The 27,482-nt window shown below is 40.8% G+C and overlaps 2 protein-coding genes across 4 annotated transcripts in view; both read left to right on the top strand.

The window, feature by feature from the left end:
• Nucleotides 1–5,511, top strand: part of LOC130918368 (glypican-1-like) — a 61,903-nt gene extending 56,392 nt beyond the window's left edge. For all 3 annotated transcript variants that reach the window (XM_057840044.1, XM_057840043.1, XM_057840042.1), the window contains one exon: nt 2,947–5,511. In XM_057840044.1, the coding sequence (XP_057696027.1) occupies nt 2,947–3,134 (188 nt within the window). In that variant the 3' untranslated portion in view covers nt 3,135–5,511. The remainder of the gene's footprint in view (nt 1–2,946) is intronic.
• A 128-nt stretch (nt 5,512–5,639) lies between these two features.
• Nucleotides 5,640–27,482, top strand: part of LOC130918369 (ephrin type-B receptor 1-like) — a 157,358-nt gene continuing 135,515 nt past the window's right edge. The window contains exon 1 of the mRNA XM_057840045.1: nt 5,640–6,325. Within this exon, the coding sequence (XP_057696028.1) occupies nt 6,232–6,325 (94 nt within the window). The 5' untranslated portion in view covers nt 5,640–6,231. The remainder of the gene's footprint in view (nt 6,326–27,482) is intronic.

Here is a 27,482-nt window from a genome sequence, read left to right as displayed (position 1 = left end):
AATTTACACATTTTGTATACTGTAAAAGTGAAACACAGGAGCTAGTATAAATAAGATTCATGTGACAGCCAAAGTAAAAGTATTGTAGTATGAAAATTGCGCATTTGTTAGACCAGGGGTCCCCAACCTATTCCACTAAGGCACACTGTGGGTGCAGGATTTCATTCTTACCAAACAAGATGACAACACTTTTTCCCCAATCTGGTGTTTTACAAGTGCAATCAGTTGATTGCAGTCAGGTGTGGCTTGTTTTAGCAGAAGCCTCATTGGTTCAACTGTCTCTGCTGGATCGGCTGGAACAAAAACCAGGACCCACAGTGTGCCTTGAGGACTGGGTTGAAAACCCCTGTGTTAGACTTCTTAATGTTTAAATACAATAAAATGACACTGCTTACAAGCGCATCCATTTGTGACGAATGTGACATCAGTCAGGCCATGCATTTGATCGGCTAAAATGATACTGGCATTTAAAAATGTCTGACAATGGCTATTATGCCTACTTCAGGGAAAGGAAGGATTTTATTAACATGTTTCACGACAGTTAAATATTGGACAAATAAAATTCATCCCCCCCACTTTATGAAAGAAATTTCTTTCTGCTGAGACGCATATGATAAAAGTGATGCCCCTGCATACTTTACATACTAATACAGTTTTTGTGTCTAGAAGCCGAAAAAAAATTAGGTTGCGCTTGAACCCAAAACATTTACAATGCAATAGGACTCATGCAATTACAAATGCTTTGGTAGTTATATCTCCATTTATTTTGCTTGCAATGAAAAAACACAAAAGAGAATTAAAAAAAAAAAAAAAAAATCATTATCATTTTACACAAAACTCCAAAAATGGGGCGGACAAAAGTATTGGCACCCTCAGCCTCATACTTGGTAGCACAACCTTTAGACAAAATAACTGCGAACAACCACTTCCAGTATCCATCAATGAGTTTCTTACAATGCTTCTTTGGCCAACTGCTCCAGGTCTCCGAGATTTGAAGAGTGCCTTCTTCAAACTGACATTTTCAGATCTCTCCACAGGTGTTCTATGGGATTCAGGTCAGCCACTTTAGAAGTCTCCAGTGCTTCCTCTCAAACCATTTTCTCGTGCTTTTTGAAGCGTGTTTTGGGTCATTGTCCTGCTGGAAGACACATGACCTCTGAGGGAGACCCAGCTTTCTCACACTGGGCCCTACATTATGTTGCAAAATTTGTTGGTAGTCTTCAGACTTTATAATGCCATGCACACAGTCAAGCAGTCCAGTGCCAGAGGCAGCAAAGCAAACCCAAAACATCAGGGAACCTCCGCCATGTTTGACAGTGCGAACCGTGGTCTTTTCTTTGAAGGCCTTGTTTTTTGTCCCTGTAACCTCTACGTTAATGCCTTTTCCCAAAAAGCTTTACTTTTGTCTCATCTGACCAGAGAATATTCTTCCAAACGTTTTTGGCTTTCTCCAGTAAGTTTTGGCAAACTCCAGCCTGGCTATTTTATTTCCCTAGGTCAGAATTCCTAGTATTTCTGGGTATCCTACCATAGAGTCCCTTTTCATTCAGATGCCGATGAATAGTACGGGTATACATTGTTGTACAATCGGACTGCAGGACAGCTTGAATTTGTATTGATGTTAGTCGAGTTTCTTTATTCACCATCTGCACAATCTTTTGTTGAAATCTCTCGTCAATTTTTCTTTTCCGCCCACATCTAGGGAGGTTAGCCACAGTGCCATGGGCTTTACATTTATTGATGACACTGCGCACTGTAGACACAGGAACATTCAGGTCTTTGGAGATGGATTTGTAGCCTTGAGATTGCCCATGCTTGCTCACCATTTTGCTTTTCAAGTCCTCAGACAGTTCTCTGGTCTTCTTTCATTTTTTCATGCTCAATGTGGCACACACAAAGACACAGGACAGGGGTTGAGACAAATTTAATCCATTTTAACTGGCTGCAGGTGTGATTCAGTTATTGCCACCATCTGTTATGTGCCACAGGTAGGTAACAGGAACTGTTAATTACAAAAATTAGAGGAGCATCACATGATTTTTCAAAGGGTCCCATACATGATTTTTCAAAGGGTGCCAGTACTTTTGTTCGGCCCATTTTTGAAGTTTTGTGTAAAATGATAATGATTTGATTTTTTCCCCCCATTCTCTTTTGTGATTTTTTCATTGGAAGCAAAATAAATAAAGATATTACTAATGAAACATTTGTAATTACAATCATTTTCTGGGAGAAATTGAGTAGTGCTGCAATGATTAATTGTTTAACTCGAGTATTCAATTAGAAAAAAAGATTCGCATTTGCATTTTCCTGCTTCAAGTATTCGTTTAATTGAAATGGCATTGTAATGGTTTATTTTGAAAGTGTTTGCATTTAGTTTTATTGATTTGGGTGGCTACACTGCCCTCTAGACTGCCTCATTTCACATGGCTAAATCCAGCTGCTCCATGTTAAGACCAACATAAGTTTTTGTTTGAGCTAATGTTTTTTTTTTTTTTTTTTTATGCATTCGTAAATTAGTTTATAGGTATGTTTAGCCGTTTTTTGTGGGAATATGTGTCTGAACAGTTTGTTAAGAGCATTGTAAAAAAAAAAAAAAAGTTAGCGTTTTATAGCATTTAAGCTAGCGGACTTTTGCTATGTAAGTTAGCAATTGTTCTTTTGTTGTACATAGAGCCTAATTTTTTTTAAAATATATTTTTTTAAAATACCGTTTGAGGCTCAGCTTAGGTATTTTCATTAAGCTTTCATGTTCCCTATCCGATTACTCGATTATTCGAAATGAGTAGTTCATCGATTAATTGACTACTAAAATAATCGATAGCTGCAGCCCTAAAATTGAGCATTATCTGACAGAATTGGAGGGGTGCCAATACTTTTGGCCAGCAGTGTATGATCATGAGGATGACCAAACAACTGTAATAACTATATTGTGCTACTTTCTCTTAGGTGATGACATTAGCGGCTCAGGAAGTGGAATGTGTCTGAGTGGTCATTGTACTCGAAGCAGGCCAGGACTGTATGCATACCCACAAGACAATGAGAAAGTCACAGGTGAAGCCACATGCCAAAGCCACCCGTCTAGCCTTGTTGTATCGCTCCTCCTGCTGGCTGGCCTGCTACTTCTTCAGCGATGATACTCTGCCTTCTGCCAGACTCTTTAGTGCAGTGAAGGACTAACATTGCCAAAATTGATAATGAAGAGAAACCAAAACTGGCAGTAACAGCAGTCTTTGTTTGGTTTGCTGCGTTGTACTGTAGTTTGATTGCTTTTGTTGAGCTGGTTTCAATGAATTCTAAGGAAGAAGATAAATGAAACAAGATGTTCGGAAAGATGACAGATGGTGCAAAATCAACCAAATGTCTATAATGATGACTTTGATGTCCTGAATGCTCTATTGTTCTTTACTCAGAAGGGACAGGGCTCTGTGGCAAATGCTGTGGTGTATTTTTATTTTATTTTATTTTATTTAAAAAAAAAAAAAACGGTGTCAAGGGTGTGTATTTAAACAACATTGTGTAAGTTGTAAATGTATGTATAGCCAAGTGTGCATTATCATTGCATACATTGGAAACAAGACTGTCAACATGGTGAGCCATGTGTGTACATTTATAAGTTAATACTCAATTGGGAATGAATCATTTATAATCTGTGATGTAAATGTTAAGAAATCGTGGTGCGTGTGAGTATTGCATAACAAATATTTGGTGGGATTTGTTTGGATTCCCCAACGACAACAACCCTCCTCAATGTATGACATGTCGTGATTCAAATTGTTAATGTTGTCATCAACTTTGAAATCAGCAGTTATCAAAACATCCATAAACAAAGCACAGACTAGCAAGGTACTGAAATGATGTTATTTTTTGCTGTTATTACAAAAAATGTCACATCATTCTACCATTTTTAGATGTCATGCTGAGCATATTTCACATCAGACAACTCGAGGGGATTTTTCATTGAATGCTTGCATGCCTGGCTTAATCCACTGCTCCATATGACGTCTTAGAAGCAACATATCAGGATTAGCTGAGGATAAAGGGCACAGCTAAGCACCTTTGGGAAAAACAAAAAGACAAAAAGCAAATAACTCAACTCTTGATTTAAGATACTCCCCAGTTCTTGTTTCATACTTGTAACTCAATATTTAAGCAGAACTACAGCACTTAGTGGGAGCCTCATCAACGGTAAAGATTTCTGCTAGATTTACTGTATCTTTGGAAGATATTTTCCCATTTACCAGTGCAAAGAAAAATATAGACTACACCATGCAGGACCAAAATAAACAAAACTAAAGCTTTCTGAACACATTTGTAAATCTTTTGGAAGTTTAACATCAACACTGAAATTATGCATATTTTCTTTTGTCTCCAATTTTTATTTATATTATGTACTCATTCATTTCCGACACCACTGAGCCTTTTCAGGGTTAAGGGGGTTTGCTGAAACTAATCCCAGGTTACTCCATGGCGGACTTACACCCAGCCCAGGACTGGTCACGAGTCAGTCCCAGGGCACATATAGTGGTCTGAAAAAGTATCTGAACCTTTTGGAATTTCTCACAATTCTGCATAAAATCACCATCAAATGTGATCTGATCTTTGTCAAAATCACTCAGATGAAAAAACAGTGTCTGGTTTAACTAAAACCACCCAAACATTTATTGGTTTTAATATTTTAATGATGATAACATGCAAGCAATGACAGAACGAGGAAAAATAAGTAAGTTAACCCTCTGCCTAGCAGACTAGAGTGTCTGCTAAAGACTTACAGAAATCACTTACACAGTCCACTATTTCTGTGCACACATCAACTATATATAAAACTATGGCCAAGAATGGTGTTCATGGGAGGACTCCGCGGAGGAAGCCACTGCTGTCTAAAAAACATTGTTACTTGTTTCATGGTCGCAAAAAGGCACTTGGACACGCCACAAAATTTATGGCAAAATATTCTTTATTGTTTGTCATGTGTGGAGGAAAAATTGAACCGCTCACGAACATCAACACCTCATCCCCACCGTGAAGCATGGTGGAGGGAGCATCATAATTTGGGGCTGTTTTGATGCCTTAGGGCCTGGACAACTTGCAGTTATTAATGGAAGAATGAATTCAAAAGTTTATCACAAAATATTAAATGTGATCGTTCACTTACTTATTTTTCCCCCATCTGTCATTGTTTGTGTACTATCCTCATTAAAATATGAAAAACTACAAATGTTTGGGTGGTTTTAGTTAAAGCAGACACATTTTTTTCCATCTGTGTGATTCGAACAAAGATAGATGACATTTGATGGTGATTTTATCCAGAAATGAGAGAAATTCCAAAAGGTTCAGATACTTTTCATACCACTGTATTCACACCAGAACTAAACTTTACAGTTTACACCATCACTAAGTGGGAACTGACCCCATGCTGCCTGCACTAATGTCTGGAATGTACCGCTACACGACCGGTAAAACTGCATTGTGTACTGCTTTTTTGAAATACAAACAAAAGAAATAATAACTACACATTTTTTCCACTTCAGAATGACTGAATGTGTTTGTGCCAGACCGTGTACCTTACATTTAGCTTGCCTGAATTTCAGTCTTCATGTTCCTATAAAACATATTTTTTTAAATGCAGCTTCATTACAAATAACTATTGCCAGGCTCGTTGCCAAACATTAGTCTTAATAGGGGCATACAAAATGCATAAAGGAGGGGCGAGGGCACAATTACCCAGTTCCTATAATTTGAATAAGTGTACAGTAAATTTCATTTCCGCAGCACATAATCAATATGTCTGGGGCATCATTATTATTATCATTATTTTGCTTTTATTATTAGCACTATTATTATTATGACTGAAAGGCAACAAACGCTAGGTGACACTCGGGAGCCACTACGAAATTTCCATTTGCCAGATGTCATACTTCTATTTGGCCACTTAGTGTCGCTCAATCTTTAAAGGCAACCATGCGGAAGCAGTCCATTGGGCTTTCAGTGTAGGTCAGGTGCCAAGAGAAAGGTGATTGGTTAATGAGCCGCCATCCTATTCTCTGATTGGCCAGAAAGGTGTTGAGAGGCGGTAATGATAGCAGAGGGAGCGGAGAAGCTTCACACCATCCGTGAGCCGTGTGTTCGCATCAGTGGACGTCCGCTTCCTTCTTCTACCACGATGGGGATGTGAGTCTACCAGTGGAATTCTGACTTGAGCATCACTGGGATTTGGTTCATATTAGCCGGATAATGGCAGAGGACAGCAGGATGATTAGTGGGGCCATGGTGGCCACTTTTACAGCGGGTTTTCTGTGTCTGAGCACTTCAGTGTGGGCAATAGAAGGTAGGTCTGCGTTTCTACATTTTTTTTTCCTGGGCTGAATTAAATTTCTTGTTTAAAGAGAATAATCAGAGACCCTCATACAAGTCAGCCTACGAAGTTATCATTTATTATAATTGTTATTTCTGTTGAGGACTAATTGCATTCAGCAAATAAATGCAAGTAAGTGCCTCATAAAATTTTACAGACATCTTCTCATTTTGTTATGAACATCTGAGAAGCAGTGTAACAAATTAAAATTCATTTGAAATGTATTGTTCACTTTTATTGGATCATGCAGAAATAATTTTGCTAATGTCCAAGGATGCTTCATGCAGCTTTTATAGAACAGTTTTTATTTTATTATTTTGCACCCTGTGATCAGATGACAGAGACCAAAAAAACAAAAACAAAAAAAATGCAGCCATTGATCCCAGTATTAGCTGGACAGTCTTACATCAATTGACAAAAAATAATAATGTTCACATTGGTTTGACAAGTCAGACTTATGGTCTTTATGTTTTCATGTTCATGTTGATCATTGTTGCTAAGTGTAAAAGACACTGCATAGTGCAAGCAGGAGTTTCTCATGTTTTTAATTTTTATTTTATGAAGCAAAATATTGCATAATATTAGGGACAACAGTTGTTTGTCTGGGCATGCATGCATGGGCATACATCATGCATGACAAATCATTGTAACTTGCAGTCTTGGGAAAAAAAAAAAAAAAAACAGCCCGCCAAAAGTTTAGAAGGTTGGCATTCTGTCGATGACTTGTGTAAACTAACATTTAAAAAGTCTAAAGGTTTATGTAGGCATGCTTTGATTACATACATAGCACATCCAGTTAATGATTCAATTTTTGCAGCTGCAATCTGCTCGTATCAAACAGCCACCAGCAGGATAGCAGGTACCAATTTAAGCTGACTAATTGATCATGATTTCTAATGATTGCTTATGGTTGTTCATTTATTACTGGTCTCAATTTAAGGCAAAGGTGAATGCAGTATAGGCTGAAGCCTGAGGAAGAATGTGTTAAGACACTTTTTTTGGATGTGCTGAATCGACTAGTGCATAGACTTCATAATGATACATTATTATCAATCAATTATGAAGTCTAGTGTGTAATTGGGTCTTGAAGTAATTGTAGTAAAAAACAGCGTGCAACTTGATTAGGGGTCATCCACTGTATTTTGCAGGTACTACACTTTTCATTGTTTACACTGTATGGTGCTAAAGCTACATACTGTATATTCCTTTTTTCATCTTTCATCCTCCTGATATTCCCTTTTAGACAATTTAAAAATAAAACACTTACTGTCACCAAAATGTTCAGTTGCCGCTCTCATTATGATATTGCTAAATATAAACAGGCAAACAGTAAAAAAAAAAAAAAAAATCGTTCTTTTTGGACTATAAGCCGCTACTTTTTCCCCTCATCTTGAATCCTGCGGCTTAGAGTCCAGTGCGGCTTATTTGTTGATTTATTGGGTTAATAGGTAACACTTTATTGGACAGAGGCATCATAAGACTGCCATAAGACTGTCATAATTATGACATGACACTATCATGGGCATTAATGAATGTATATGACAGATGTTATTAAGTGTCATCCGGCAAATCATGTCACTAACTCCATTTATGTCCAGCTCAGATCTTTTACAGCCATTCAAAAGTAAGATAATTTGCCAGATGACACAAAATCATATCTGTATTATTATATAATAATGCCCATGGCAGTGTCATGTCATAATTATGATGGACTTATGACAGTCTTATGGTGCCACTGTCAAAGAAAGCTACTTATGATATTTGGTAACACTATTAATGAAACAACTGGAACAGTAACTGAAGAAATAATTAGCACAAACATGAATTTTGATTGTTATTTACATCTGTAGCACTGCAATGCATGCTAGGAGGCATGTTGGACGACAACAGCATTGACAGAAGGTGGAAGCAGAGGTTGACTGTCTCCCTCAAGGGAGCAGTGATGGCCAAATGAAGCTTCTGGAAAGTGGTGGTTCATTTGGTCTTATTACAGTCTTATGATACCGCTGTCAAAGTGTTACTGGTTAATATCTTTTGGTGTAAATATCCTATAATACAGTGAGGACAGCTGCGGCTTATAGTCCAGTGCGGCTTATCTATGAACAAATGCCATTTTTGTGTCATTTATCATTTATCATTTTGTCAGGTGTGCTTTATAGTCCGAAAATGACGGTACATGAACATTATTACATTTATTTCATTTAGCTACATTCATGAATTTATTGTACTTGTATCTTTTTTTCTTCCACTCATGCCATGCAAAATAATATTACTCCCATCCTGTTAGTTGTCTTCTACATCACCGTCTTACGACATTCTTCCTCACATCCTCATCCTTTTAGATGTAACCTGCCTCAGAAACCTCCCCTGGTTTTTTTCTCCTTTTCCTACTGCTGTCTTAAATAAAAGTGTGAGTGAGATAAGTACTCTGCAGTCTTCTAAGAGTGTGTAATGACAGACCCTGGTGAGGTGCCCCCATTAGGAAATATGTAAATGCATTGCAGGGCAGCCGTATTTTCACAGAACAGAAAGCTGAGATTGTGTGTAGGAGACACAGGTAGGAGGATTAGAGGAAAAGGAGCAGTGCAGGTGATGACTTATGACATTCCATGGTAGGCAGTAATAAACATGTAAAAGCTCAACTTGCAGTTAATATGCAACCAGAACAATTAGGACTGACGCTAACCTTTAAAAGATTCCCCCCACACCCCCCACCAAGAAATGTCAATAAATAAAGCAATGTTAGGCTACCTCTTAGCTTAAAAGGCTGGCATGTACTCGTTTGCTTCAAAATACGACACAGAAACAAAAGATGATTCATTCACATATACTGCAGGGCACAAAAGAGGATGTCTGCACATTGTTAAGATGCCAATGAATTATTTCATTCTCTTTTTAACAAGGCTATATTTTGAGCAGTAGGATGTTCTCCAGAGGTGCTTGTTAAAAATGATTTATATGGATGTGAAATTTATGTTGGCCTGCTTTGTTTCTAGTATTACATATCATATTTCCCCCACATTTTTTTGTTTAGATGTATCAATCAACTGGTATGATGCCTTTCTCAAAACCAAATATACTAATTATTATGTGCTCCTAAATGCAAGCAACAGACTATTATCTCACTCTTTAACTTTGAACTTTAAAAATGTAAAATTGGGATTTTTGCGCAGACATCAGGTCTAGTCCAAAAGGGAAAACAGGTGTCCTCTCACATCTGAAATTCCTGAATTGTTGGCAGATCTTAGAGGAATGGGAACACCTTAATTATGTGCATCCCAGCGGAAATTGAAATTAAAAACAAAAAACAACAGGTTTTCATTTTTCTGATGTGTATAAGATGATAAAAATGTTTTAAAAAATGACCTGGAAGTAGACAAAATGACCATTGGTAGACATTATTGAACACCAGTACGCTTTTGGCCAATCAAATGAGAGTATTCCAGAATGTCCCGCCAACTCATCACGTATTTGCTACACGTTGTGCTGTGAGCCACTATTTACAATACATGCTTCAATACACTTCAATAGAGATTAAACAGGCGTCGTCTGTCTCAGACAGAGAAAGGACAGACATATTAAACAGGTACAGTAAATATAAATATTAGGGCTGTCAAACGATTACAATTTTTCATCGAAGTAATCACAGCTTAAAAATTAATGAATTGTAATTAATTGTAGTTCAAACCATCTCTAAAATATGCCATATTTTTCTGTAAATTATTGTTGGAATGGAAATATAAGACACAAGACGGCTATATACATTCAACATACTGTACATAAGTACTGTATTTGTTTATTGTAACAATAAATCCACAACATGGCATTAACATTATTAACATTCTTTCTGTTAAAGGGATCCACGGATAGTAAGACTTGTAGTTCTTAAAAGATAAATGTTATATATTTATGTATGTATGTTGTCTTCAAACATTTTTAATACTAATACACTTTATTAAAGCTCCAAGCATCCTAATATATTATTTTCAGAACCTACCCCCGCTCACCAGTGCTCCCTAGAGGCTTGGCCTGGGTGCGGCCACACCATCATTCCCCCCCTAAGTTCGGCTCCTGAAGTACTGAAGTACGTACTATACATGCTGCTCTCGCATACTGTGCAGCATGTTCTGCCAGCTCATGTTTTAAAGATGCTCTTTCTATATTCATGTAGTGACACGTTATCAATGTGACAGACATATAGTTGAACTGGGGAAAAGTGCTAGCTTGGAAGGTCCTTCACACGAGCCCTGAAGCTTTTATACTATTGGGTCCTATGTAGTCTGTTTTCTAAGGCCTTCAGTATTAAATATTTATTTCCTTTCTGCATTTTTGAATAGATGTGAATCATGTGTTTGTTTTCTTCTCTCAGGTAGTTAAAACCCCGAGTGGGAATATTTACTTTTGCATTTTGCATTGCGGTAAGATGAGATGGGAATCAAAATGTGTCTTGTATTCGACACAGTAATCATTTGTAAATAATTATTTTGTTTCCAACAAGACACCTCCAGAACTGTGATGTGATTAATGAGTTTTAATTGTGTGAAAATATTTCCTTATCTCTGAAGCTTCACATCTTTGCTGTGAATTTTCACACAACTGAACAACTTTTTCCAGCACGACTGACGATTCATGTCAGATACGGCACATTTAAGCAAATTACCAATATCTACCTGGTTTTCCAAGTGACAGTGTATTGTACTGTAATGGCTTATCCAGAAGACAGACAGACAGACAGACAGACAGACAGACAGATGAACTTGTCATTCTGGTATGCACAAGTGAATACAGAATGAAATGTCAGTGCATTTGACCTGCATAGTGTTGAGAATAAAATAAATGAAATAAAAATATCAGTACAGAACTCCACAGTCAAGAGCTGACAGACATAATCACAGAAAAGTCATTTAATTTCATTTTAAAATGAAATAAAATGTTCTTCATTGTTAGATTGAATATGTGGCGTATATAATGTATTTTCTTCCTCGTATTTATGCCGACTATGAAAATTTTGATAGTAGGCCTATGAGGTATTATCTGATTTTTGACATTTTGTCATTGTTTGCATATTAACAGTAATAGCTTCAGTCGTTGAAAGACTGTTTTGTCTTTTAATTGTCATGTTGTGAATCCGTCTGTCTATTCATAAACATTGATGACCTTTAAATATACTGTAAATAGCGCTGCAACAATGTACAGTATTGCATTTACATAAACTATAAACATGCTTCACTCTGCAAGTTCAAGTCTCTGCATTGAATTTGTCTTCATAAATCAAAGTCATTGCTATCCAGCATCTATTGCTCTGTTACCAAAGTAGCAGGCACTGCGACATCTTTGAAGAAGCTGAAACTGAGCTCATAAGAAAAATGGGAGGGTAACATAGTATGGCCATGTACTTGTACATACACGCGTGCAGCCCCAACTGCTATATAGTCTTTTAGTAGTACATTTATTTTTATTCAGAATCAGATCAAATTAAGACGTGTAAAAACTGTACAGTGGTACCTCTACATGCGAAGTTAATTCGTTCCAGGACCTTGTTTGTAAGTCGAAATGGTCGTATGTCGAGCAGGATTTTCCCATAACAATACATTATAATTCCATTAATTCATTCCAGAGCCCGAAAACCTACACTAAATCCTTAATAAATACTGCTGGTAATCTTACAAATAAAAATACTAAATAAAAATCGGAATAATAACAACACAGTATAATAATAATAATTCCTGTAATATTGGACCAAATTGGGTTCTAATTTGGCACATGTGTTTTGCGCGCTGTACCTGAATGCAGGTGACAGTAAGAGAGGTGCGGTAGAGATTTTACTTTTTCTTTGATTGTTCTGTTGTTGACCTCAACTGCGGCGGACAGAAGTCATCTTGTGTTGCACAAGTTTTGAAATAAATGATTAAAAACCTGATGAAGCTGCCAATTTCTTTGGCGATGTTACCAGAATAATAATTGTCACCTTAACTTATAAAGAATGGGGAATAGGGGTCGGAGGAGGACCGTCAAGATAGTAGGCATTCTACAGCCACATTGTCGAGCCGGTTCATGGACGCGCATGCCACGCCACATTCATATTTTTCTAGGGCTGTCCCAAATGACAAATTTTCTCCCGATTAGTCAGCCGGCTATTTTTACGATTAGTCGATTGATCTAATAATTTCTTTATTCTTTTAAAATTTAATTAAATGTAATTTTATTTATTTATTTATTTATTTATTTTTTACCAATTTAGCAATGACATTTTTGTTGATGCTTATTAATTCACAAAAACATTTTGGAACACTTCTTTATTCAATTCTTCATTAATTCTTTTCAATTCTTTATTAAACTACAAATATACACGTAAATAACAATAATAAATCTCAAATAAACAATGAGGTCAAATGCTGATAGCATTAACTAGTGCAAAAGAATGGAATGTAAACAGATTCAGAATACTGACTTCACCTTTTCAACATGATTCAAACAATTTAAAAAAAATCTAGCATTGATATTATATTATACTTATACTGTATATAATAATAGTATTTTAATAATTAAATAATCATTCATTGCAAATCAGATTTTTCATAAAGTGTGTCATTTTAAAGCTTTTCTTAGTGTAGAATTTGAATTCTGAAGTATGAGGGATTAACTCCAGAAGTCATTATTTATATGACGAACATGACGTGCTTTTATTTTCGAAATGTTCACCGGAAGTTCATTCGCTAAACCGCTAACTGTAAGCTTTACACTCCGCAAAGAAAAAAAAGCACTTTTCGTCATTGCATGTGGTGTCAGTAATAGGTGTTTTTTTTCATTTTTTTCGTTTGCAAATGTTGTTAACCAGTGATTTTTCATTTTTGAAGTGTCACCTTTTAACTGCAAATTTGTGCTTTGGAGAAGACTGGCAATGTTTTATAGCAGGCTAAAATAGATTGTATTTTTTTCCCCATTAGCCTTAATGTAGCAATGCTAACGTTTACAGTGTTGAATATGGATGTGTTTCCTTATTTTGTATGTCTGAACTTTAATTCAACAGCGTGTTGATGACCAATAAATATCTGTGAAAGGAACTGGAGTCTCATATGCCATCAACACGCACGCACAAATATATGTGGGCAAGCACGCACGCGGCGATAAAATGCAGCGGTGAAAATTAGGCTTAGCAACTTCGATAAAACATGTCATTAGTTAGTTAGATGGACTTACGATATGCCAGCCTGTTGTCCCCTGTCGTCTTCCAAAATTACAACTGGGTAACGGCGCTTAAGGTGTTCATTCACGGCCGATGTGCAACCAAGCTTGGCATTGAAGACACAGGAAACAACAGCGTACCATCTTTGTTTCGTTGAAGTAAGTCAATGTTTTGGCCACTGGTGCTTTTTTTGGCTTTGTGCCTGTATCCCACACTTGCATACCGAGCGTCCGACATTCTAAACTTTTCAAGCAATTATTTTTTTAACCCTTCATCAACCGTTAACAGGATGTTGTGCTCGTCGACGCATTTATTTCACATTCATCACTAGTCGTGACAGTTCTACTGTATTTTTCGGACTATAAGTCGCAGTTTTTTTCATAGGTTTGCAGAGGGTGCGTCTTATACTCTCGAGTGACCTATGTGTGATTATTTATGGTTGAGTTGGGCTGACTTCGCTCCCACTAACTTTTTTTTAAAAATAAATATGTTTTCATATATTTATAGTAAAATGATGAATGGATGTTAAATAAAATACATAATTTGGATAAAACAGAGAAGGCGCTGTGCATGCCTGCACATGTGAACGCAGTGGCCCCGCTCTCTTTTTAATCTTCCCCTACCGCCCTGCATGGCACCCTCCGCGAGCATCCTGGTATTTCCTTTTCGATATGGAACAGCATAGGAGTGAAAAAACAACTAAAGACAGGGAAATTAAAAGCAAACAACTGCGGTAGGAGTGGGATATGGCAAGGATTCAAATTGATCGTTGAAAATGGTATACGGAAAATTGTGTCCGCTTCACTGAATGTAAACGAATGTGGCGCTTTGGTCTCGTACGAGAAATATATATTTAACAAACTTTTCGAGCGTTATTTCGTTGTGTAAATGCATTTATAATGATCATAAAAATATTTAGACTATTTATACCTTGAGAAAACTTGCATTTTTTTCTGCCAACTCAAGAAGATTAAAATAAATTTCAAATCAACTATCCGCCTGTTAGAACAGACACGCAAATATAAAAGATATAAATGTTTATTGAATATCCATCTTACTGTCTTGTTTAACTGGGAGAATTAGTTACAAAAGACAGGCTTTAATTTGTTATCATTATGCATATATGCAACGTGATCACACAAAACGCAACCCTGCATCGCATCCCCGCGTGTCCTCCTGTCTTAAGTCCTCACAAATAAAACATAAAATTTCGTTTTTTTTCGGGCTCGTGCCTACAAATAAAACATTGAAGGTATTTTTTCGGGCTCGGGCAAGCGAATCAAGTTAATTGATCGTTTGGCTTTAATACCCACGGGCTGGTCAGGTCGGGCTGGATTTTTTAGGCCCAATCTAACTTCTACCGTCATATAATGTTAGCATACCGTACACCTATTCAGCCTGTTGTTCTCTATTATATTTTTAATTGCCTTTCAAGATGACATATCTGTTCTTGGTGCTGGATTCTGTCTAATAAATTTCTAAAAATAAAATTTAAATTTCCCCCTTATAACTTATATGTTTTTTTCCTTTTCATTGCGCAATGTTTGGCTGGTGTAACTTATACTCAGGTTGATTTATAGTCTGACAAATATGGTATATTTTTCAGTCTTTATTTCAATGGTAAGCGCCACCTTTTTCCTTTTTTCACCACCTGCACAAGCCTTCTTGGAACCCTGTTAATTTCTCTCACAGGAAAATCCGCTGTGCGTCCATCTTGCGGAAAATCACAACTGCGGCGCTGTCATAAATCATCGTATGTCGGATGTAGAAACAACTGGCGAGTCAAATTTTACGTCGGATGTCGAAACGATCGTGTGTCCAAACGATCGTATGTCGAGGTACTACTGTAATTGCATTTATCTATATTACACCTCGCTGAAGGGGAAGTGACTAAGCCAGCCCTGCCAGGCTGTGACCAACCCTCCTCTGCTGAGGCTCCACTGCCTCAACGGGAGGAGACCCTGGTAACAGGTGATCGACCCCCTTCAGATGAGACTCAAGAAGTGGCTCCATCAGCTCAACAGGAGGAGAACGACCCGACCGTGCAATCCTCTGCTGTCGAGGCCCCATCCAGCCCCAAATCCTCACACTCCAAGACGCCACCACGCCGCCGACTCCAGGATAAGGCCCCATCCAGCCCCAAATCCTCACACTCCAAGACGCCACCATGCCGCCGACTCCAGGATAAGGCCCCATCCAGCACCAAATCCTCACACTCCAAGACGCCATCACTCCGCCGACTCAGCCAGGCTAAGGCCTCATCAAGGCCTAAATCCCCACAGTCCCGGAAGCCACCCCGCCGACGACTTAGTTTGGATGGAATAATGAGTCAACCTGATTGGGACTCCACGGATCTAGATAGCAAGGTTAACCAGTCTCTTGATCTCCTCAAGTTCATGTCTTCGCTTCCACCCTGTACCTGTCACACCCGACAGGTGCCAGGGGAAGATGGCAACAAACCAACCAGCCTCCCCTGGAATTCTCTCGGGGCAAAGCCAAAGCACTACAACTCTGGAACTACACGGTATTATCCTTCTATGGAGGAAGCCATGTTTGCGACACCAATATGATGTGCACCGGGTCCAGGCTGTGACAACATTACAAAGACTGTTCTGTCCCAGCAAAAGCCGGGGCCTTATGGAGTACAGTATGTATGCTCAACAATCCCAGTGGTGATAAACAACAAAAAAAGGGCTAGACTGGTGAGAAATAAAAAACGCTCAATCAACTCTGCCAACCTGTTAAGCATAGCATGTCATTCCTAAAACTCACCAGTGAATCCAGTCTGGCATCTCCAATTGGCTCTGCTAAATATTAGATCTTTACCTGGCAAATCTTTCTTAATTAATGATTTTATCAGCAAACATAACCTTGACATGTTGTTCCTAACAGAAACTTAGATAGATCAAGATAAGAGTTCGACAGTTCTGATTGAGGCAACCCCCACAAACTTCAATTTCTTTAGTGCGCCAAGAACCCATAAGAAAGGAGGTGGGGTTGCCAGTCTGATCAGGGACAGTTTTCAATGCACGAATATTTCATGTGGTCAGTTTGATTCCTTTGAATATATTGTCATTCAGCTAAAAAGCCCTTGCAGAGCTGCCTTGGTAACAATTTACAGACCACCGAAGTAAAACACAATGTTTTTTGATGAGTTTACCAAAATACTGTCTTCCGTCTGCATGGACTTTGATTGTGTTGTTTTAGTGGGTGACTTTAACATTCATGTTGATAATCCTGAAGAAGGATGTGCTAGAGAGCTTTTAAATATTTTGGATACATTTGGTTTAACTCAGCATGTCACAGTTCCAACACATAACAGAGGGCACATACTGGACTTAATAATATCCAAAGGTCTTAACATCTCTGAGGTCACAGTGAATGATGTTGCTCTGGCTGATCACTACTGCATTATGTTTAAAATGACCACCCCTGTCCATCCTCTGAAAAGGGAAACAGAGGTGATTAGGAAGCGTTACATAAGTGATAACACATGTACGTTATTCACACAGGCCTATGCCTCATCATTAACCCCTACAATAGCTCCAGTGGAAGAACTTGTAACTAGTTTCAGTTCCAGTGTGATGACTGTAATGGACACTATTGCCCCGATTAAGACAAAAACTTTGTCAAGAAAAAAGAGGTCACCCTGGAGAAATGCCATACTAGCTATAAAACAAAAGCAAGTCTGTAGACGAGCAGAACGCAGATGGCGAAAAAACAAACTCCTAGTTTTTTATGATATCTACAAAGAGAGTCTTCGCAAATACAACCAGGAACTGAAAAATGATAGACAATCATATTTTTCAGAGATCATTAGTAGAAACACCAACAATACTCGCACACTATTTTCTGTTGTTGACAAACTGACAAACCCACAAGCATCAATACCTCAGGAATTGGCATCTGAGGTGTCCTGTAATAATTTCACAGCATTCTTTACACACAAAGTACTAAAGATTAGACAGACTATGTGCAACTGCAGATTAATAAATGTTACACTAAATGCCTCCCAAAATGTCCCCCACGTCAATCTTAGACAGTTTAGCCTCTTGGACTATGCCACTTTAACAGAAATTGTGTCGAAATTAAAGCCCACAACATGCTGCCTTGACATCCTTCCTTCAAACTTTTTCAAAACTGTTTTTCATTGCATAGCCCCAGACATACTTCAGATTATAAATACTTCCCTCCAAACAGGAGAGTTTCCTCAGACTTTAAAAACTGCAGTAATAAAACCTCTCCTAAAAAAACCTAATCTGGATGCCTCAACCATTAGTAATTACAGGCCAATATCAAATCTGACATTCCTGGGGAAAATTATCGAAAGGGTTGTGTTTGAACAGATCCAGACTTTTATGATGCAAAACAATCTTTTTAACTCATTTCAGTCTGGATTTCGGCCACAACACAGCACCGAGACCGTGCTTATCAAAGTCCTAAATGATATTCGTCGGAATACCGATGCAGGCAAATCATCTGTTCTGCTACTATTGGATCTCAGCGCCGCATTCGACACGGTTGATCACAACATACTACTCAGCAGATTGGAACAGTGGGTAGGGCTTACTGACACTATTCTTCAGTGGTTCACATCCTATTTACATGATAGGGATTTCTTTGTGTCAATCGGAAACTATCAGTCAGAACGAACCAAATTCACGTGTGGAGTCCCTCAAGGGTCAATTCTTGGACCACTCTTATTTAACATCTATATGCTTCCGTTAGCTCAGATAATGGAACAGTATGACATCTCCTATCACACCTATGCAGATGACACACAACTGTACATTTCTGTGTCCCCACATGATTATAGTCCCTTAGTCTCCCTGAGTAAATGCATTCATCAAATCAATGAATGGATGTGCCAGAATTTTCTCCAGTTAAATGTGGAGAAGACAGAGGTGATCATTTTTGGGCCAAAAAAGGAAAGGTCAAAGATAAGCAGCCAACTTAGCACAATGTCACTTACAGCTACAAATCAAGTCAGAAACCTTGGCGTAATTATTGACTCAGACCTAAAATTTGATAGCCATCTAAAGTCCGTCACTAAATCCGCTTATTACCACCTAAAAAATATAACCAGAATTAAGGGGGTTCTGACTCAACAAGACATGGAAAAACTTATGCATGCATTCATTTTCAGCAGATTGGACTACTGCAACGGTATATTTACAGGTCTTGATAAAAAAATCAGTCAGGAAGCTGCAGCTAGTACAGAATGCTGCAGCCAGAGTCCTCACAAATACAAGGAAGCTGGACCACGTTACACCGGTTTTGAAATCGCTACACTGGCTTCCAGTGAGTCAAAGGATAGACTATAAAATACTACTGCTCGTCTACAAAACACTTAATGGCCTTGGACCAAAATACATGCTTGACTTGTTAGATTCTTATGAGACATCTAGACCCCTAAGGTCGTCTGGAACGGGTCTTCTTCATGTTCCAAGAACAAGAACCAAGCAGGGTGAGGCAGCATTTAGTTATTATGCTCCTCACCTCTGGAACAAGTTACCCGAACGTCTGAAGTATGCTCAAACTGTTAGCTCCTTTAAATCAGGGCTAAAAACGCTTTTGTTTAGCACTGCATATCCATAACTGTCTATATATTTCAATCTACCTGCCTTCTATTCCTCTTGTGCTTATCTCCATTGCTGATTTCAATGATTATTAGTAGTAGTAGTTTTTGCTTTATTTTTATTTTTGTTTTATTTTTATTTATTTATTTTTATTCTGTGATTAAAATGAGATCTTTTGTCTTGGTTTTTACGTTGTGTTGATTTAAATGTGATTTTTATGGTCTTCATGTGATGTAAAGCACTTTGAATTGCCTTGTGTTGAATTTTGCTATATAAATAAATTTGCCTTGCCTTGCCTTGCCTTACAATTAAGTCCACATTTGATTTGTTTAGGAATGACATAAATTGAGTAATTTTGAACAAAACTATACATACAAACACAGAATAAAAGCAACATTCAGTATTTGTACAAAATGCTATTGGCGGCCAGCTGCTAAACACTGTATGAGAATATTCTCGCTTCTCACACCTAGCACTTAAAAAATGACACTGCCTATTTTGTTCTTCTTCTGAACTGGTAGCAGTTATAAGAGAAGTCAAATACATCTAGCCGGGGTTCATGCATAAAGTGTGGTTATTTTGGAACAAAGGGCAGTTGATGCTTTCTTTGTATTTTAGAAATTCAATCAATATGGATGACAGAACAGCACAAGGAGAAAGCTAGTGCCTGTAGTCTAACATAGTGATTTATTGATGTGATTCTTTGAGAAGAAAATTAGTTGAAGTGACAGACTAATGGGCTCAAATTAAACAAAAAAAGGAGACCTTTATGCAAAAACCAAAGTGATTTTCATTTCTCCTGCTGAGCACTGCTTTGTTCTGGTTTCTTTTTTTAAATTTCTTATTTGGAAAAAATGTTTTTACTGGTTTATAATACAAATAACTTTTTTTTCCCAGTGTTTGTCTATGTATGTAGGGGTGTGCGTGTGTACAGTGTGTTGTGCCGCTAGGTAGCAGCAGTGACAGAAATACATATCCAATAAATAAATGTTACATTATTTTCAATGTATTTATTTTATAAATAAATATATAAATACTAGGGGTGTAACGGTACACAAAAATCTCGGTTCGGTACGTACCTCGGTTTTGAGGTCACGGTTCGGTTCATTTTCGGTACAGTAAGAAAACAAAATGCAAAATATAAATGTGCTAGTTGTTTATTACACACTTTTGTGCTTTCAACAATAGGAACAGTAGCCTATACAAAGCTAGAATTCTGCTCAAAAAGTAGCGGGTATTTAAAGATAATAATCCAACAACAATTTGCCTTTCAGACCCCGCGTATTGGTCAGCTTTCTTTCTGAAAGAAAGAAGAAAAACAAAGTCCCGTGCTAAAGAGAAAAGCAATCCCAATGACAAAGATTTTAACATGTATTTTACAAATGAATCTTTTTTTGTCTTATTAACGGTTTTCAAAAGCTTTATTGGTGGATTTTCTCAAGTTAAAGCGCCTCACAGAAATTAATTTAATTGTGTAAGCAGCATCTATGTATTATTCTTATTATTTAATTACAGGTGTTTTAGCCCATTTCAATGTATTTTATTTAAATGGGCTATTATTTATTTTATTATGTGTTTGTATTTTACAAATGGGATTTAGTATTCATTTATATTGTATATTTTATGTTGTATAACTTTAGTTCCTATGTGAATATTAGTTCCTACTTGTTTTGTTGTGGTAGGAGGGTTTTGTATTGATCACGGGGCTGTCTTGGCTATTATTACAGCAGAGAAGACAACTGTAAATTAACAAAGACAAGTCAACTGTGCCCCGATCTACCACTCATGAGATCTAATGGACTCAAAAAGTGGGCTAGGATTGCATATTAGTTTGAAAATCGACCGGACCCACCGTATTTTTACAGGAGTGACTTCCGGTCTGCCCGGTCTGCTAGCTAGTAGTATTGATGCAGGAGGGCCGCGTCTCGCGTCAAATAATAAACTCTGCCGTTCTTTTCGCGTGCATCGCGTTGAGCCGCTTCTGGGACGCGTCTAACACGCGGCAGCACTGCGACTGCTGTGCATTGGCTGATTGACTTAAACGACCGCGTTTCACTGCGTTCTTGCGGCGGCCACATTGTCACGCCATTGACGTTTTTTACTGTCCTACCGTGTTGGTCCTCATTATAGTAGAGAAGACTAAGTAAATATAATCTACACAAAGAAACTGTAACCCGATCGACTCAGAGCCTCGAAAAGTAAGGGTTACATTACGTCAGAAACTTGCCTCCGTTCCAAACAGAGCACCAATATTATTCAATACGAATACATGTACCGTTACACCCTTAATAAATACAGTATATTATCATATATACAATAACAGATCAAATAAAGCATTAAAAAAAAACATTAAACGACGCTTAATAAATAAGTTGTTGAAGAATTTGATCGTCGACTTTGTCGTGACTAGTCGACCGATCTTGGTAGTCCTAGTACTTGGTAGCCCTAGTACATAAAGTACATGCATTTTGGTGAGCGCAAAACCAACCGGGGAAGCTGAACTTTAGTAAAAGTAGCAATGTCAATGTCATTTTCATCCTCTGCTGGCCATGCTTTTGTACAGAAAACTTGTGACTTGTAAACCAACATTGGGACTCTGGGCTATCAACAAATCAAATTCAGTACACCAGTATATCTTCAGCACTGTAGGCGTATCACTGCAGAACTTATGTAAACATGTAAATAAAACAAGCCTCTGAGTCAGTGATTAATGATCATGTATGATATTCACTTAAACCAGATAAAAACTATGAAGTGTTTGAGCCATGCCACAGTGCCTTGGTGTACAACTAAAGTGCCAGCAACAACTCCTCATTGCATGTCTCGCTTAGAAACTTCAGTATTTTCATAAAAATCCAGGTAATACTGCATTATTTCCTACGGAAAGCTTATACAATAGATATTACTATGCAGAAAATACATATTTCATTATTAAAACATGGTTGCAAGCAAATTGGTGGAATGTATAGTCTCGCCTCAATTGTGTCGAGACTTCCACCCCCTTCGGCTATCTCCGCTTGCCTGCCTTGAAAGCGCTATACTCGGCTTGGACTCAGGAAGTCCCCCGGTCTCGTCTCCGATTCTCCATGGTGTCAAGACTTTCACCCCCCTCGGCCCTCTTTGCGTGCCCGCCTAGAGAGCGCTGTACTCGGCTTGGGGTCGAGCAGCCAGGCGCCTTGACAGCGGCTGGTTTGTCCACCGAGAATGCGCCATTTTCGCTGTTCATTACCTTGTTGTGTGCCCGGCGACGAGCACTCCCTGCCTGCCGGGGCCGAAGCAGGGGAACTACGAGCAGAAACTTTCCCGCCGCTGGGGGCTGGCTGATAGGTGAAGGGAACCACCCCAGCTGCTGTGATTTTTCATGTTCGAAAGGCGAGGAAGAGACTTGGAAGAGCCGCTCGGTTCGGTTTAGCATGTAGCCTAGCTCTCACAATCCTCTTTTGTTTACGCTCTTTCGTCCGTCTACGAGTCCCCGGCAGGGAAATGACAAAGGACTAACTCCGATGGCATAAAATACCGTTTGGGAGGTTTAAGAAGTTGGCAGATTTGAGCGTTATGCAGTAATTTAGCTCTTTCACACTAAATAAATGCATTTTTAATATTTCGTATTCCATTTAGCACACTGTTATCTGTCATGACCATACAATTCATATGGCAATCGGGGTAAACAAATACTTAGATAAAAAGAATATCCCATAAAAATATTGAAGTAAAGAGATAAAAACAATGATGACATTTTGTGTTGCCCATGCAGTCTGCTCTCATCTACTTTAGTATAGTCTAGCCTCGTGTTTGTTGTCTCTGTCGCCTTTTTCTGTTTCTGAATCTTCCTCCTCCTCCAAATACGACTCAAACATATATGACTGTATGTCACATACTTCCTCTGAATCGACAATATCTTTCGAAAAATCCACACTTGAACCAGAATCGCGAAAAACGCTTCCTCTTCCATTTAGGTCAATGCTAAATCGCTGAAATCTCTCATTCTCTTACGTCATCACCAAGATGGAGGTGCCAGAGCGCTATGATGACAGGAGGAGCTACATGGCAGATTTAAAGATGCATTTCTCGTCATGTGCGCTTTGCCAAATTGTAGTATATAGTTGAATCGTCTCAAAATATGATTTTAAATCCAATAATAATGCCATTTAATTTTTTTTTTTTTTTTTTTGTCATATGTACTTTAACATTCGCTTGGGTATAGTAACCACTGAATCTTTTTTTGCTCTGAAAATAATAATCATACAAAGTAAAAACTGGTAAGTGTTCAGTTATGTCACATACAAACAGACCACTGTTGACCTGACCATCCATAACTTTGCTAAATATATTATCAATAATAGTGGCATTGTGTGACGTTATTTTACCTTTTTTACTACTTCGCTATAGTCGGGTATAAAATGCACTGAAAAAATACAAACAATTTTGATGTTTTTGACAATTTTGTTGCTGAAACCTTACTGACATTTTAATAAAGCCATTATTTTAAAAAATGCCCAGGCCCAAAAAAATGACAATATTAGGTGATGTTTTGCGTTTTGATCAATTCCGATTTGATAGTGCTTAACCAATTGTTATAAAAAAACGGATCAATTCATTAATACACCCCTACTGATGCCTGATTTATGCTTCTGTGTTCCGTTGACGGCAGAGCGACGGCGTATACCCTACGTTGTCATTGAGCATTCGAAGTTTTGCGTTAAGGGAAGGTGTTGCTCTGTAATTCACTGCCAAGCCACCAGAGGGGTGTGGCTCTGTCTTTGCACGATATTAGGGGCCTCTTGTCAAATTCCTTTAGTTTTCTTCTGGTAATAGACAGCGGAAAACGGAAATGGAACATGTGTATTCACAGCTGCAGCTAATCAATAATGAACAACAAATGTTGATAATATAAATGTTGAAGCTTAGGTGAAGCAGAAGATGTTTGCGGAGGTGTTTGAATGTTTGAAAATGGCGGTGTTTCTGTGCTGAACCGGAAACAACGTTCTGAGCGGACCAATCACAGTCCTTTGACCCTCACATCACCACTAGGGGTGTGCCATCTTAGGCACCCCACGATTCGATTTGATTACGATTCAGGGTGGTACGATTCGATTATTGAACGATGATCACAGCATTGACGTTATCCCCATTATCACGATTATCGATGCATTGTACATTACTAATTAATAAAGTAGCCAAACAAATTTATGTCTATTATTTATTTAAAATATCGTAATGATTCAACAGGAAAAGTGGAAACATGCCCATACAACAAAAAGCTGCCCTTAAGCTGTTTTTTTAAAAAATTTTTTGCAAAATTTACACCGGTGGAATGAATTCCACATTTTTCTGGAAACAAACTGTCTTTAGAAATAAGACTTCTTTTAACCAATATACTTTGTTTTCACAGTTTTCTGTACTATTTCACATGTTTGTAGTGTAGTATATTTTGCTCTACCGCTCTACTTAATCGTGGTTTTACACGTTCTGCATATGAAATACACGTTAGCGAATTAGCTTAGCGTTAGGCGCTAACTGTTAAGATCTCAAAAACAACAACAATAAAGGCTAAAAAGGCTAATCGGTACAAGAGGGTTGTCAGGGATTGTTGGGCGGGCAGGTGTGTGAGGACCCAAACGCAGGAAAACAAAAGCAGCAAAGCAGGTGGCAGAGAACTCAAAAAATGGTTTTAATTATAACTAACAAAAGCACAAAGTACAAACAAAAAGACTAGGGATCAAAAGGCAAGGTTCAAACCAAAACTTACTTAAACAGAGGGACTGGTACACGAGGGCGTGGAACGGACTTGACTTTGGCAAAGACGGACATAGACAATGACGCAACAAGGAGTGACAAGAAACTGGGTCATTATATACGCAGACAAGGGGTAACGAGACGAGGAACAGCTGGGTAACACAGGTGGATGCAGATTGCAGGATACACTGGGAAAACACACACAGGTGAGAGCAATGGGTAATCACAGGGACAAGTCACACAAGGAGAAACCAAACACAAAACCTAACAGTACCCCCCCCTCAAGGGACGAATCCCAGACGTCCCGAGGAAACAAAAAGTCAGAAGGTTGCTCGGAGGAGGGAGCAACACCAGCCCGTCATGGCCAGTCAGGCGGGCGTCCAGGACGCCAGACGTGGGCCGATCGCACGGGTCGATCGGGAGGGCGCCCGGGGCGCCAGACATTGGGTGACCGCACGGGCAGATCAGGCGGGCGTCCCAGACGAGGTAGTGCTCGGTCGTCCATACCGGCACGTTGTGGCAGGAAACGGGGAGTAGCATCATCGGGGCGAGGGTCAGGAACAGAGTCGGAGTCGTCGTGCGGACCAGGAACAGAGTCGTATTCGTCGTGCGGACCAGGAACAGAGTCGGAGTCGTCGTGCGGACCAGGAACAGAGTCGGAGTCGTCGTGCGGGCCAGGAACAGAGTCGGAGTAGTCTGCTGGCGTGACAGCAGCGGAGTCGTCGTCGTCTGCCGGCGTGACAGCAACGGAGTCGTCGTCGTCTGCCGGCGTGACAGCAGCGGAGTCGTCGTCGTCTGCCGGCGTGACAGCAGCGGAGTCGTCGTCGTCTGCCGGCGTGACAGCAGCGGAGTCGCCGTCGTCTGCCGGCGTGACAGCAGCGGAGTCGCCGGAGTCTGCCGGCGTGACAGCAGCGGAGTCGCCGGAGTCTGCCGGCGTGACAGCAGCGGAGTCGCCGGAGTCTGCCGGCGTGACAGCAGCGGAGTCGCCGGAGTCTGCCGGCGGGACAGCAGCGGAGTCGCCGGAGTCTGCCGGCGGGACAGCAGCGGAGTCGCCGGAGTCTGCCGGCGGGACAGCAGCGGAGTCGCAGGAGTCTGCCGGCGGGACAGCAGCGGAGTCGCAGGAGACTGCCGGCGGGACAGCAGCGGAGTCGCAGGAGACTGCCGGCGGAACAGCAGCGGAGTCGCAGGAGACTGCTGGCGGAACAGCAGCGGAGTCGCAGGAGACTGCTGGCGGAACAGCAGCGGAGTCGCAGGAGACTGCTGGCGGGACAGCAGCGGAGTCGCAGGAGACTGCTGGCGGGACAGCAGCGGAGTCGCAGGAGACTGCTGGCGGGACAGCAGCGGAGTCGCAGGAGACTGCTGGCCGGACAGCAGCGGAGTCGCAGGAGACTGCTGGCGGGACAGCAGCGGAGTCGCAGGAGACTGCTGGCGGGACAGCAGCGGAGTCGCAGGAGACTGCTGGCGGAACAGCAGCGGAGTCGCAGGAGACTGCTGGCGGAACAGCAGCGGAGTCGCAGGAGACTGCTGGCGGGACAGCAGCGGAGTCGCAGGAGACTGCTGGCGGGACAGCAGCGGAGTCGCAGGAGACTGCTGGCGGGACAGCAGCGGAGTCGCAGGAGTCTGCTGGCGGGACAACAGCGGAGTCGCAGGAGACTGCTGGCGGAACAGCAGCGGAGTCGCAGGAGACTGCTGGCGGGAGCACTTGACTGCGGGGAGTCGGCGCGGGTGGCACTTGACTGCGGGGAGTCTGCGCGGGAGCCACTTGACTGCGGGGAGTCGGCGCGGGAGGAACTTGACTGCCAGGAGCCGGCGCGGGAGGAACTTGACTGCGGGGAGCCGGCGCTGGAGGAACTTGACTGCGGGGAGCCGGCGCGGGAGGCAGTTGACTGCGGGGAGCCGGCGCGGGAGGCACTTGACTGCGGGGAGCCGGCGCGGGAGGCACTTGACTGCGGGGAGCCGGCGCGGGAGGCACTTGACTGCGTGGAGCCGGCGCGGGAGGAACTTGACTGCGGGGAGCCGGCGCGGGAGGAACTTGACTGCGGGGAGCCGGCGCGGGAGGAACTTGACTGCGGGGAGCCGGCGTTGGGGGAACTTGACTGCGGGGAGCCGGCGTTGGGGGAACTTGACTGCGGGGAGCCGGCGCTGGGGGAACTTGACTGCGGGGAGTCGGCGCGGGAGGAACTTGACTGCGGGGAGTCGGAGCGGGAACCTGACTGCGGGGAGTCGGCGCGGGAAGAACTTGACTGCGGGGAGCCGGCGTTGGGGGAACTTGACTGCGGGCAGCCGGCGTTGGGGGAACTTGACTGCGGGGAGCCGGCGTTGGGGGAACTTGACTGCGGGGAGCCAGCGTTGGAGGAACTTGACTGCGGGGAGCCGGCGTTGGGGGAACTTGACTGCGGGGAGCCGGCGCTGGGGGAACTTGACTGCGGGGAGTCGGCGCGGGAGGAACTTGACTGCGGGGAGTCGGAGCGGGAACCTGACTGCGGGGAGTCGGCGCGGGAAGAACTTGACTGCGGGGAGCCGGCGCGGGAAGAACTTGACTGCGGGGAGCCGGCGCGGGAAGAACTTGACTGCGGGGAGCCGGTGCGGGAGGAACCGCCGCACGCCGTCGGCGTTGATGACCACGCCG

This window comes from Corythoichthys intestinalis, chromosome 7 (assembly GCF_030265065.1).
Source record: "Corythoichthys intestinalis isolate RoL2023-P3 chromosome 7, ASM3026506v1, whole genome shotgun sequence".
NCBI classification, from domain to species: Eukaryota; Metazoa; Chordata; class Actinopteri; order Syngnathiformes; family Syngnathidae; genus Corythoichthys; species Corythoichthys intestinalis.
This window is presented reverse-complemented; position numbering and strand designations above follow the sequence as displayed.